This window comes from Crotalus tigris, unplaced genomic scaffold, assembly GCF_016545835.1.
Source record: "Crotalus tigris isolate CLP2741 ecotype Arizona unplaced genomic scaffold, ASM1654583v1 scf7180000019856.1557650, whole genome shotgun sequence".
Taxonomy (NCBI): domain Eukaryota; kingdom Metazoa; phylum Chordata; class Lepidosauria; order Squamata; family Viperidae; genus Crotalus; species Crotalus tigris.
The window spans coordinates 216,488-230,365 of record NW_024097742.1 but is presented as its reverse complement, the minus strand read 5'-3'; the positions used below and the strand labels follow the sequence as shown (position 1 = coordinate 230,365).

The 13,878-nt window shown below is 36.0% G+C and overlaps 1 protein-coding gene across 12 annotated transcripts in view; it reads left to right on the top strand.

Moving 5' to 3' along the window:
* The window catches only part of TRAF3 (TNF receptor associated factor 3), a 70,268-nt gene that overhangs the window by 43,283 nt on the left and 13,107 nt on the right, over positions 1-13,878 (top strand). For all 12 annotated transcript variants that reach the window (XM_039364806.1, XM_039364810.1, XM_039364809.1 and 9 more), the window contains 5 exons: positions 712-970; positions 3,492-3,543; positions 7,736-7,840; positions 9,226-9,393; positions 11,384-11,464. In XM_039364806.1, coding sequence (XP_039220740.1) covers positions 729-970; positions 3,492-3,543; positions 7,736-7,840; positions 9,226-9,393; positions 11,384-11,464 — 648 coding nt within the window. In that variant the 5' untranslated portion in view covers positions 712-728. The remainder of the gene's footprint in view (positions 1-711; positions 971-3,491; positions 3,544-7,735; positions 7,841-9,225; positions 9,394-11,383; positions 11,465-13,878) is intronic.

Sequence of the window (13,878 nt, the reverse complement as noted above, 5' to 3'; positions counted from 1 at the left end):
AATGTGATTTAAAGTACAGTTGGGAAAGTTTACCTGACTGGAAACAGAGTGACAGCTAATGCTGTTGAGAAGGTTGAGATGGCAGAGATGTAATATATACTCTTTAGCTGTCAGTTATAAGACAATATCACTACATTGCCTTTGAGGAACTGGCTAGTCTTGATCTAAGACTAAGGTATTATGAATTGATAAAGTGCAGAAATAGACAGAAGCAAAGGATTTAAGGTTTTCCACAAATATAAACAAGAGGTAACCAGGTCACAGGTTTCTGCCATAGCCCACTGAGAGCTAAAATGTTCCAGTTCCTTAACTTCATTGTTTTATTCTCAGTGCAGATATGCAAGATTAGTGAGAACATTGCTCCTCCCTGTGACTATTAATGATCCTAATACTTAGGAGCTGTGAGGATGAACAAGTTGAAAAAATATTGGTATTCACTATGTCTACTAGAAATTCTATTTCAACAGGTTGGTATGAATGAACTCAATTGAAAAATGTTAAGTTTGAGGTGATAGGTGGTTACTTGATGAGGAATCATTGAGAATTAAGCCTTATCCATGGATTGGCCCATAGGAGGAAGTAGTATGATTTCAAGCAAATGCAAGTGTGATCTGTGCATTCATTTTCATATAAATTATATAAATAAAAGATTATGCTTTATTTTGTTCTTAATATGTTTAATTATTGAGCATACATATGTTTTCTTTATAGTATTTATTAATTCCAACATGGATGCAAGCAAGAAAGCAGATCTTCCAGTCTTAGTGGAAACAATACAGCAGAAGGCAAATCCCGATCGCCACCCTATCCCATCCATTTATGTACCAGAACAAGGTGGTTACAAGGAAAAATTTGTGAATGCAGTCGAAGACAAATACAAATGTGAAAAATGTCATCTCATCTTGTGTAATCCAAGACAGACAGAATGTGGGCATCGCTATTGTGAGACCTGCATGAGTTCTCTGTTGAGGTTAGTCATTTTTCATATATATATATATATATGTATATATATATGAATTGGACTAAAAAAATGAAACTTGGGATTTTAAACCTGTATCTCAATTCTTTCTTTGCTGTTTACTTGCAATTGACACATTAAATAACAATACTGTATGCATTAGGTACTTGCAGAAAGACTGACATACAATTCAGCGTAAACATAGGTTAGGTTTGTATTGAGAAATCCACTACTCATATAAATTTAATATAAATTAATAAGTACATCTTTTTTAACCCAGAAAAAGATGAGATTCCCCCAATGCAAAGATTCTCAATCTTGGCAACTATAAGATGTTTGGATTTAATTCTCAGATTTTCCATAACTACCTGGGGAATTCTGGAAGTAGAAGTCCATACATCTTATATTGCAAAGGATGAGAAATATTGCTCTAATGTTACGCTACACTTGAAAACTTTTCTAATTTCAATTGCTTCCAGAGAGCCTGAGAAAGCATATGTGATATTAAATATAAATTATTGCTCTGATTATTTGTATCTGTGATAACAATATTTAAAGAGTGTTATCTGCAAAAGAGCATTTGAGCTCTTCCCCCCCAAATAAGATAGTGATGAAGTATCTAAGAAATAATTTAATTTTACATTGCATGTGTGTGATGGTGATGGTTGATAAAAAATTTATAGGAGTTTGAAATGATGCAGTGAGGCCACAAAATTGAAATGTTCATAATTGCTGAATGAACAGAAAATAGCAATGTGATTTTTACAAATTGAAGGCTTTTATAGTGGCTCTGGTTGAATTATTGTTCTAGGTAGTTTCTAATTATAAATTGCTGCTGTTAGGGTCACTGCACAGATTTTAGATACCTTTAGATCCTCCTTGATATATCCTTAATATGCAGATATCAGACATGCATCTTACTGACTTTTCCTGATAAAAGTTATTGTGTATTACAATTTTCTATCTGATCATTTTCTGATATAAAATTTTTAGCATTGGTATATTACCAAAAATATTTTCTGTCAGGAAATAATAATTAAAAGTAAATTTAAATATATAAAATATATAAAGAACAAAAGGGTTTATGGCATTTTAGTATCTAGCATTCTCCTGCATTGTTGACTTTTAAAAATATTATTTTCAATTATTGTATTTTTTTTGTTTTACAACTATTGAAATAAATGAAAGATGTGTCATAATGATGATTTTCAGAATTGTGCGTAGTTTCTCCTCCCCCCCTCCATTTCTGGTTTATATATTGGCATTCAGTGATGAAGCTGTGAGGCTTTAGTACTTCTTTGGGTCATTTGAGGATATAAATACAAGAACTACTGATGATTTTTCAGTGATGACTACTGCTTAGTAATCTCTACGACAGAGCAGTTGGAGAGAACAGACACGCCACTCGAGTAGATTCAGCACAGACTAGAAAATGATGACACCTTTCTGCTATTTGGTCTGCTGCAGAATGTAGTTTGTAGCATTGTACTTGTACCAGAGGAACAAACAATAAAGTAAAAAAATTCAGCCAGTGCAGAACTGTTGCTTTTAAAATATAAGGTTTCAATTTGATTAAAATGATCCAGAACTGTAATGATGATAGCTGACATTCAAATGCTGGACAAACAATTCAGTATAGTATTGTAACAATTATTGCTCTATTTTAAACAAATGCCATGGCAAAACCTTGGTTGTCCACGCACTATGCAAGAATTTGGCCTTGAACTTGTGAATGCACTGTCTAATAAGTATGAAATGTTATATTTTTTCCAAACCATTTGTAGTGTAAGATCAAGTCAGGGTCTCTCATCCCTTTCAGCTGATGGGCAGATTTGGAATTTTGAGTGGATTTCAGGGGTTCTTTTAAAAAATGGACATGACAATCATAAAAAAATCTATGTAACAGAAGGCAAACTAGTAAAGTTGTTTCCTTCTCACTTCTTCTAATCTCTTCTGTTGATAACTACCACCTCAGCTTAATTCTCTTTCTTTTCAGACCAATGGCATACTTCAGCTAAAACATTACATTTTTATTTTCCAAGAATAAAATAGACCTCTCTGGGACCCAAAGATATTGCTGCAAATACAGATTGTATTTGAGATTGATGTTTTGCTTCCTATTTATTTACTTTTAAATAAAAAATGTAGAAAATTGGTGGAACAGGTACCCTGGCAGATGCCAAGAAAGGTATACCTAAGCCTATGGGCTCCCATAAGGGTCACAAAGAGAACCTATGATTTATGTGTAGGCATCCTAGAACAGTGAAGCAGTTGTGTTTATAAAAATGTATCCTGAATTACATAAATCAAAATCTACATTAACAGTAATATGGCTCCAGTCTAGTCTCTCTTTGCTTTGTGTCTCTCTCCTTGGTCTCTCTGTCAACGTACACCTGATTGTTGTTAATATTAATGCATTCATCTCTACATAATTTTTTACTTCCATATTCTGATTTGTCTCCCCCTCCCCATCGATAATTATATCTCTACAAATAATTTATAATCTAAAATCAAGATTTTTTTTCTCTTCTAGTTCCACAAGTCCAAAATGTACAGCATGTCAAGACACAATAGTGAAGGATAAGGTATAATTTTCCCCCCATAATCTTGCAATTTTGCGTTGTTGCTGTTATCATTACTAGCATAACAATGTTTTGCTTTGGATATACTTTGAAAATCCATTTAACTATATAGCTCAAATTAGAAAAGGTTTTGTGCTATGTAAATGAATCTCTGCATTTCTTACTATAGAATTTTTATTAATGCAGTTCTTGAATGAAAGATCTTGTTGAATTCTTTTGGTTTTTCCCCCTATAGCTTTTCCTAAAGTTTCACTCATTCAATGGGCTGGAAATAGCACATGCCATTTTATTTTTACAGTGGTTTATAGAAATGAATAATAACAAGGTGGACTATAGACTTATTTTTGAACAAATACAGGCAGTCTTCGACTTATGATCATAATTGAGTCTGCAATTTTGGTAGTTAAGTTGTGATGTACATAAAGAGGGTCTCCTTGTAACCTTACCCAGTTTTACAACCTTTTCTGTGGTGGGCATTAAGCAAACCCCATTGTTCACTATGAGGCATTTTTTTTTCCAGAAATTCAAAGTAAATGCTGGTTTCCAGGGGGGAAAAACTTAATAATTCATGGTCATGTGACCATGAAATGCTGCAAATGGCCATAAATGCTGGCTGGTTGCTGGGTTCCAAAAATGCAGTCACATGACTATAGGGGAGCCCCAGAAGTTGGAACTGCAAATCCAATCATAAGTTCCTTTTTTGAGGTCTTTTGTAACATTGAATGGCGCTCAATTGTCTACATCTGCAATACAAACGTTTTCTCTGACAATGTCCATGAGGAGAAGTTCATATATACACGCACATGCAGGTAGCCAAAGATAAATGTCGAATCCCCAGAGACAGAAGGGGAAAAAAACATTTAACGCTAGGGCTACCAGAAATAGATATATGTTTGCCTGCTCTTCCATAAGGAAGCTGCTTTGTATCATGTGAATATAAATGGCATGTACACATGAATGGGAAAATACTGAAGAACTTAAATGAGGAAGCATATAAAGTCCAGTATCCTTGCCCAGTTTGGTGCCTTTAGTCGTACTGCATATATAGCCCGAAGAAACTGCTGTCTTGGGAATCCTGACAGTTGCGCATGTACTACATTTGGAGGATAATAGATTGGGGCGGCTATAGTTCAGTTTGCTCTTTGCAATATTAGCCAAACAAATACTATCAGAAAACTCACTGACAGACTCAAAAGTATTATACATTTCCTGTAATATCCTCTAGCTGATATTCAGAAGGTGACTGGAGGGTCCACTGAATAGACATGACCAATTGCATTTTGCACTGCTAGAAAGTGTGTACTCTTTTTCATTTTAAAGAAGAGTTAAAATCAAATTCTGGCAACTGAAAGTATATATCATTTAGCCCACAGGTCGGCAACCTGCGGCTCTTTGAGCCTTCCCCTGTGGCTCCCAGCCACCTCTGCCATTTGCAGACAGAGACAGAGACAGAGAGAGGCACTTGCGCTTCCCTGCTTCTCTCTCTGTCTCTCTCTATGTTTGTGTTTTTGATTGTGTGTGTGTGTGTGTGTGTGTGTAAAAGAGAGTAGACTCACGGTGTTCTCTGAGGAGCTGAAAAGCTTTTTGGCAGGACTTCTCCCTTTGCTGCGTCTCTGCAGGAAGCAGGAAGGGCAGGAGAGAACTAGCTAGCCCAGCTCTGCTGGCTCAGGAATTCTGGGAGTTGAAGTCCATGAGTCATAAAAGAGCTGAGGCTGCCTACCTCTGAGCTTGTTGGAGAACAGCTTGAAGCCAGCTTGCCAGGTGAGCAGAAAATCGGAGAGGGGGGGGACAGAGGGGGGGGGGAGAGAAAGAGAGAGACAGATATATATAGAGAGACCCTTTTGACATCTAAAATGAAGATAACACTGCATATATCCTTTTTTACCTTTATGAGATACACACACACACACATATATATTAAAGGTAAAAAAGGATATATGCAGTGTTATCTTCATTTTAGATATCAAAAGGGTTTTGCGACTCCCAATGTTTTGTTTTCGGTGGGAAACGGGTCCAAGTGGTTCTTTGAGTGTTTTGGGTTCCCTACCCCTGATTTAGCCCATGTTTCTTTGCTGAAAAATCAAATCCAAATGTTAATGTTCTACTACTGTATAACAAAATATTTGAGTGCTTTAGAAATTAGATACTACTTCAGTGCCTGAACTGCTCTTCTATGATATTCTGATTTTACCTGCTTGATCTCTTCCTTTATATACTTTTTTTAGCTGAACCTCAAATTGAGCTGGCCGTGTAGCATTCATCATATAGAAAATTGTTTAGTGCTGAGGTCCCCTACCTTTTGGGCACCAGGGACCAGTTCCATGGAGAAAGGCTTTTCCACAGACCAGAGAGTGCGTGGTTTTGTGTGCTGGCTGCATCCCACAGATGGGGCTTTGCTTATTTGTGCGGACCGGTTGCTGGCATCCCGCAGCCCACTACTGGTCCACGGACTGGGGGCTGGGGACCTCTGGTTTAGTGCAAAGTCTTGTTATCTTGCTTATTTCTCTGCTCCTTAGTCATTTGTGACAGATCTTTATTACTCTTTATAGCTGTTTTTATTGCCTCATAGAATCTACTTTAAAAACAATAAGCATTGACATACGGTCTGCTTTTGTATAGATAGTCTAAACTCACCTTATATGTTTTGTGTCCATATGTGTTCCAATCAGTTGAGAGTAGACAGTCCTGGGAAATATAATTTGCCTCAGCTGTATACTTTGCAGCAATGAACCGAGAGAATTGTTGGAACCATTCAAAATCAATCTACAGCTATATATATAGAATTATGGTCTACCAGTTAATCCTAGAGTTGAAAGATGTATTGTCACCCAACTCCTTGATGGGTAACAAGCAGGTAGGAGAGAAGAGGTGGTATTTCCAATTTCTATTGAATTATGGTTCAATATGGTTGATATTAATAAAAGTTGGAAGTACACAGGTAGCCCTAAAGGTTACTGAAGATTTCCTTGGACTGCATTTTTATTTTGTTTAAAGACAAATCTGTACCAATCAATCTTAAATGTAATGTGAAAAAATGTAATTGCAGTTTTTATGGCTAAAATTGGGTATTTTTTCATTTTCTCACTTTTTGGACTGGGTCAAAAATTGTGTTGCAACTGCCAAAAAAGCCAACACAGTGCTAGGCTACATTAATAGAGGGATAGAATCAAGATCACGTGAAGTGTTAATACCACTTTACAATGCCTTGGTAAGGCCACACTTGGAATACTGCATGCAGTTTTGGTCACCGCGATGTAAAAAAGATGTTGAGACTCTAGAAAGAATACAGACAAGATTAGGAGACTGGAGGCTAAAACATATAAGGAAGTTGCTGGAATTGGGTATGTCTAGTTTAATGAAGAGAAGGACGAGGGGTGACATGATAGCAGTGTTCCGATATCTCAGGGGCTGCCACAAAGAAGAGAGAGTCAAGCTATTCTCCAAAGCACCTGAAGGCAGGATAAGAAGCAACGGATGGAAACTAATCAAAGAGAGAAGCACCTTAGAACTAAGGAGAAATTGCCTGACAGTTAGAACAATTAACCAGTGGAACAACCTGCCTCCAGAATCTATGAATGCTCCAACACTGGAAGTTTTTAAGAAGAGACTGGACAGCCATTTGTCTGAAATGGTATAGTGTTTCATGCCTAAGCAGGGGGTTGGACTAGATGACCTCCAAGGACCCTTCCAACTTTATTATTATTATAGCTCAACATTTTTTATTTAACTTATTTATTTACCATATTTAGGAACTGCCCATCGTCTTCCTTTTACTATAAAATGAAGAACTGTTCTTATGTATAATTTTCATGTACTTTAAGATACTGCCAATTAAAAAAAATTGATCAGGGCAACTACTGTGTACTCTCTAGTACAATGTAGTTTATACGAGGCTTTTTTTCAAACTAATTCAGAGTTTACACGAATACATCTTGCTGTGCAAAGAAAAGTGAAGATGTTCTTGTATTGTCCATTTGTAGCAGTTACTGTCAAAATTTCTTATTAATAAAAAAGTTCTGAAATAGTTTCTCAGATTTCATGTGAATGTATGTTTATTTATTTTAATTCTATAAGAGAAGTTTATTGAGCCATTTATCAGAGTGTAGTTATTTGCATCAAGCTGGTTAGTGTCAAAATGATAAACTTTTAGATCATCATTGCAATTAAAATTCTATTAAATGTCTGTTAATTCTAGATATTTAAAGATAATTGCTGTCGAAGGGAGCTTCTAGCACTTCAGATATTCTGCAGAAATGAAAATAAAGGTTGTCGAGATCAACTGACCTTGGGACAGTTGCTGGTAAGTAGTTGAAAACCTTCCAATATGTTTTTGTCTCTTCCTCTCCTTTCATCACTGAATGGTGGATTATATGATTTGTGGTGTTAACTGAACCTAAGTTACACATTGTTTTGACAAAAAACCCACATCAAAGTTGTAATGTATGAAGTAGGCTAAGTCTCTAGACCAGGGGTGTCAAACTGCCGGCCCGCGGGTCAGATGCGTCATCCAGAAGCTGCGCCCACCCCATTGCCGGCAATGGCAAAACCGTTCTGATATGTTGCACGATGTCAAATGATGTCGCGAGTTTGACATGTCTGCATTTGAAGATTACTATGAAGATGAGAAATACAGAGTCAGATTTTGCATTTCTCCAAATGTTGTTCCAACAGCTCAGTCAAAAACATTTAGATATTCGTGTTTTCAAATAAAGTGGTTTTGAAGTACATGAATGTAATGCACATGTTTTTGTTGAGGGGTTTTTTTTTTGTTCAGATAGTACAACAATAGATAGAATAGACTTAGTGAATATGTGCAAATTCTGACCTCTCTGTTTAAATCCACCAAGCCAAAGAAAACTGAAACTATGAGTAGCAGGTAGTATTTATAAAATGTTATCTGATTTAACTACATGATCACATATTAAAAAATAATAGACTGGCAACTAAAAATATAAAAACATAGAAAAATTTACTATTGGATACTAAATTCTTAAGTACTCCAACCCAATAAACTTTGGTAGGTACCTCTGTCAGTATTTTGAAGTTAATACAATAGTCCTCAACTTACAACCACAATTGAGCCCATTTCTGTTGCTAAGCGAGACACTTTTTAAGAGAATGTTACCCCATTTTACAATCTTTCTTGCCACATATAAGTGAATCACTGCAGTTGTTAGTAATATGGTTGTTAAGTGAATCTGGCTTCCCCATTGACTTTGCTTGTCTGAAGGTCACAAAAGATGATCACATGATCATGGAACACTGCAACGTCATAAATATGAATCAGTTGCCAAGTGACTGAATTTTGATCACATGACTTTGGGGATGCTGCAACAGTTGTAAGGGTTAGTCACTTTTTCGGTGCTGTTGTAACTTGGGTCACTAAATGAACTGTTGTAAGTCAAGGATTACCTGTATCATATTTTACCATTACTGCTGCAAGAAGTCAAATGTTTCCAACTTCTAGGTGGCAAATTTATTGGCAACCAGGTTTTTGTGTTTTTTCTCAGCTATTAATATAATATTAACTTATACTTTATGCCAAAGAAAAAACAAGGGGGAAAAATACTTTGAATTTCTTGCGATCACTAAATAAACTTAACAAGATTCATTATCTTTAAATTGATAAATCAACTAAATCTATTACCTTTAGTATATTGGTGACCTGGTGCTTGTTGGTTTCAGACACATCTAAGAAATGACTGTCTCTTTGAAGAACTTCCATGTCCTCGTACTGATTGTAAAGAAAAAATACTGAGAAAAGATTTACCAGATCATATAGAAAAAAACTGTAACTATCGGGAAACAACATGTAAATACTGTAAAAGCCAAGTACCAATCATTATGATACAAGTAAGTATGTCTTCTTAGAAAGCAAAACAACTTTTCAGGAAAGTATCTATGGTGAACAAAGTCTTTTGAAGAATCTGGGAGCCTTTAAGACAGACAGCTTAATATAATAACAATGCACCCTTTTCTCCATTGTTTCTCATTCATTACAATTAGCAGTCTAGTAAATAGGATTGAATGGAGAAAGTCCAAAAGGCTGAAGTCTCTTAAGGTCACTTTTATTGCCTTGATTGAAAAGTGGAGGAATATTTTTATATGATTATTTCAAATAGATAGCCATGATTTGGATAGCAATCTCTCCAAGTATAGGGTCCAGAGGCTGTAACTTGAAAGTCTTCTAAATAGTTTACAAACTGGGAAGCATATGCCCTAAGAAATGATGCTGCAACATATGAGCTTCATTTGGAGCATTTGGAAATTCAGATTTCTTAAATCTTTCATTCTGTTGGATCTAATAAGGAGTGCTCAGTGGCTATATTTGGGGAAAATAACAGAAAGTTATACCATTTTTTCCCAAATCATTTTACGTGGGTGAGAGGGAGTTCTCAGACAATAGAGGAAACCAACTGATTTTTTTCTTACAGTAACAAATTCCAAGGCTTCAAAATGAAGAGGGAGGAAGGAAGCTGTACAGGACTGGGGGATGGAATGAAAGTTATACAAATAAGCTTTTATATTTTTCTGCTTTTGATAATTCAGACATTTCTAACTTCTACATGTTCTGCAAAGTAAGAAATCCCAGTTATATTGAAGATTTTCAATTCAATGAATAATAACTCTTCTAGAGACTAGTATCTTTGGCACTGATTTTTTAAAATTAATTTAAAATAACATACAATTGTATGTTGGGAAGGGCAACTCTTATCAACACCTGATTGCATCTGCTAGTTGTGACTTTGATTACCATAGCAGCAGTATTAAAACTTTGTTTCTTTGCAGATCTTTGCAAATCTTCTTTGCAGATTTTGGTGTTTTGGTGGGACAAATACATGCCTGTAGCCTTCAAAAGTCTAAATTTTATATTAAATTCTCAAATATGAAAAATCAGCCTAGTTGTGTTTTACTTCAAGCTTGGAAACAAAACCCTGCTTGAAACATTCTGTTCTGCCTACATCCTATTGAAAAAAAGCTTAGAGCCAAATATGGAGTGTTTCAAGCTCCAAATGAACCAATAGGAAATAGCCTTGTTATTTTCTTTTTATCACAATGCTGCAGAAATAAATAGGATGGCAAAGTTGCAGAAAAATCCAATGTTTTAAAACTCTCTGCTATAGAATGAATCGAATCATTTCTAGGGTTTTCCATAGAGACTCATTCAATCTTCGGTTAGTTGAGGAACCTCACAGAGGTCCATCATCAGCATAAAAAGATCAATATTCTGCATTCATTTCATTATGCAGTTGATGGGCATATTAACAGTAGCAGTGACCAAGACCCTGTAAAATCTAGAGAAACATGGCTGGTCAGATAGTTGTTAGGAATAGATTACTTGAATGAATTATTATTGAGTACCCGCTTCATTTTTGTTCTATAAAAATTTAACATCACTGTGCTGCAATCAAGTGTTGTGTTTACAATATATAGATGTGCACATACACATTAAAAAGTGATATGTATGTATATCATACATCATCACATGTGTGTACGCACACACACACACCCTTGCTGCACAGCTAACAAGAAAAATGCATTATTAAAAAATTATGTCAGCATAAGATCATTCGTGCACATTTACTTCCAAATAATAGAACTCAAGATAATGTACATTTTGTTCAAACTTGGAACACTTGAAATGGGAGGTTGGAGGAAGAAACATTTTGTGCATCTCTAAGAGGCAGCTATTTCAGTCATAAAAATAAATTATATTGACAGGTTATAAATTCATGTTATTTGTTTTAAGAAATAACTTCTTCGCCATTTTATTTTTTTTGTCCAGTACAAGTGATTATTAATGTATAAGTACATGACATGATTTTTCCTATTGTTTTCTTAGAAACATGAAGATGCAGACTGTCCTTGTGTTATGGTTACATGTCCTCATCAGTGCAGCGTTTCAGCACTCCTCAGAAAAGAGGTAAAAAATCATATTGCAGAGCTGTTTATAAAATCAGATAACATGCTGTATTATATTAGTTGCTGCATAATGTTTTTGTTAAAATAGCATGTAAGAAATTTGCCAGAAGTAGCTCCAATACATTTGAAAAACAAGGGAAACAGTCTTTCTGTTTACCTTTAACTTTAAAGGTATTTCTAAACTCCCAGAATATAGTGCTGCAGTTTTCTTAAATAAATAAGTAAACAAAAATCTGCAATGCTTGCAGCAATTTTTTCCCTTTACCCTTATTACTGTATTTTCCCGAAAATAAGACCCAGTCTTATATTTTTTTGCCTCCAAAAGAGGCACTGGGTCTTATTTTCGGGGGATGTCTTACCCACTTATCTCAGGACCACCACAGACAGGCCTCCCACACCCCGAACCTGTCGCGCCGCCATCTGACTTCTGCGGTTGCTCACAGCAGGCTGCACTGGTGCCACTTGCGGCAGGAGGTCATGTGGCGCATCACACAGATATCACCGCTTGCGGCAGGAGGCTACCTAGTCCCTGGTGCCAGTGCCGCTGCTCATGGCAGGACACCGTGTAGCACATTATGCTTGTGTCGCCGCTCATAGCGCAATGCATCACATGGCAGCCTGCTGCGAGCAGTGGTACCGGCGCAACGTGCTATGTGGCCTCCTGCCACAAGTGGCTGCAAATAGCAGCAGAAGTAAGGCAGCAGTGCGACAGGTGTCAGGGTGTGGGAGGCTTGGCTGTAGTGGTCCTGAGATAAGCGGGTGTGGGGTGCATGGGGCAGTTCAACCTCCCCACTCCTGCCCAAGCTTGATTTTTACATGTGCACCTCGCCCCATCTCGTACAACCAGACAAGGGGACGGAGTGGGCAGGGTCTTAACTAGGCTTATTTTGGGGTTAGGGCTTATATTAGGCACACACATAAAAATCAAGCTATGTCTTATTTTGAAGAAAACACGGTATATGCTGCATTAAAACTATTAATTATCGCAGGTATAAGAAATACCTGTTTGTTCTTTCTAATGAATAGGTAGTATAAGAGATTTTAGGAATTGTGTAATTGCTTGGTAAGTTTAGAGCCATTAGACTGTTAAGCTGACATGAACAACTCAGTTCATAATCTGTGGTCTTTTCCTTATAACTTACATTAATCAATCAATCATGAGGGCACAATATTTCTAAGAAAGTAACATACAAACCTGTATTTATTTCTTCCAATAGTCTCTTTGATTTAAGAAGCTATTTGTACTGGAAGCTAAAGTAATATACATGTAATATAATGTAATATCTAGACCAAATACCTACATCCTGCAATAAACAGAACTCAGTCATACAGGATAAAAATTCTGTCTGAAATGAAATTAAAATTACCTTTAGAGATGGAGGGTTTTTTGCTTGTTTGTTTGTTTTGGTCTGTCTGAGCAAAAATCAGTGCAGGAGATATATTAATCATTCCTTGGCAATACTTCTCCAGTCCTTTTTAGTCATTTTATTCCCAAATTTCTTTCCCAAATGAACTCCAAAACTGTCCTGGGTTTAAAAAAAGTGCTAGAGGAGAAATTTGGGTAGATGATTTAGCATTCCATATACTGCCAAGCAATTTTTCTTTGCAGTTCAAATGAATGGTGATGTCTTGCATTACTGATTGAAGTAATGTGATGCCTCACCTTCAGTGTGTATAACTATAATCATATTCATTGATGCTAATTGATGGTATGATGAGTTTATTGATATTTATTGGTCTGAGATTAATATGGATGTGTTCTTTTGATAGAACATTTATTAGAGGTCTACCGACCCAATGGAAACAGGTTTGAAGCAGGGAGAGAACTATTCAGAAGATGTATTTGAACTATGTGTAGAATACACATCCCACAATTCTTAGTATTTACACTAAAGTTAATAAGATTTGATGGTTTCAGTACTGACTAGGAAATAGATTTTTGTCAGAAATAGACTTATGGACTTCAACTCCCAAAATTGCTCAGCCAGCTAAGGTTGGAAACCCCTATAAACATTTGATCAGGTTTTGTAATGAGCAAGTAATGTCTAGATTATTTAATAAATTCAGTAAAATCATTACAGTTGAATAAAGCTTATGAACCAATATCATAGCTGAGGTTATACTTTTGTGGTAGAACTTTATTGAGTTTAAATTATAAAGAAAGTTTATCTAAAATTTTCTGAAATAGCAGAATAGCTAATTTATATGGCTCTATCTTATTGCTTAAGTCACCTGATTTGCCAACAGTTGAAATAGTAATCTCTTCCACTGTTTTGAAAATCTCCCACTAATATGAAAACTCCAGCCAAAAATAAGTGTAGTACAGGGGGTATGGTTGCATAAAAAATGGGGATGGCTTTCGTTCTATGAAATTGTCCAAGCAAAATTGTGAGATCTGGAAGGAAAAATAATTCC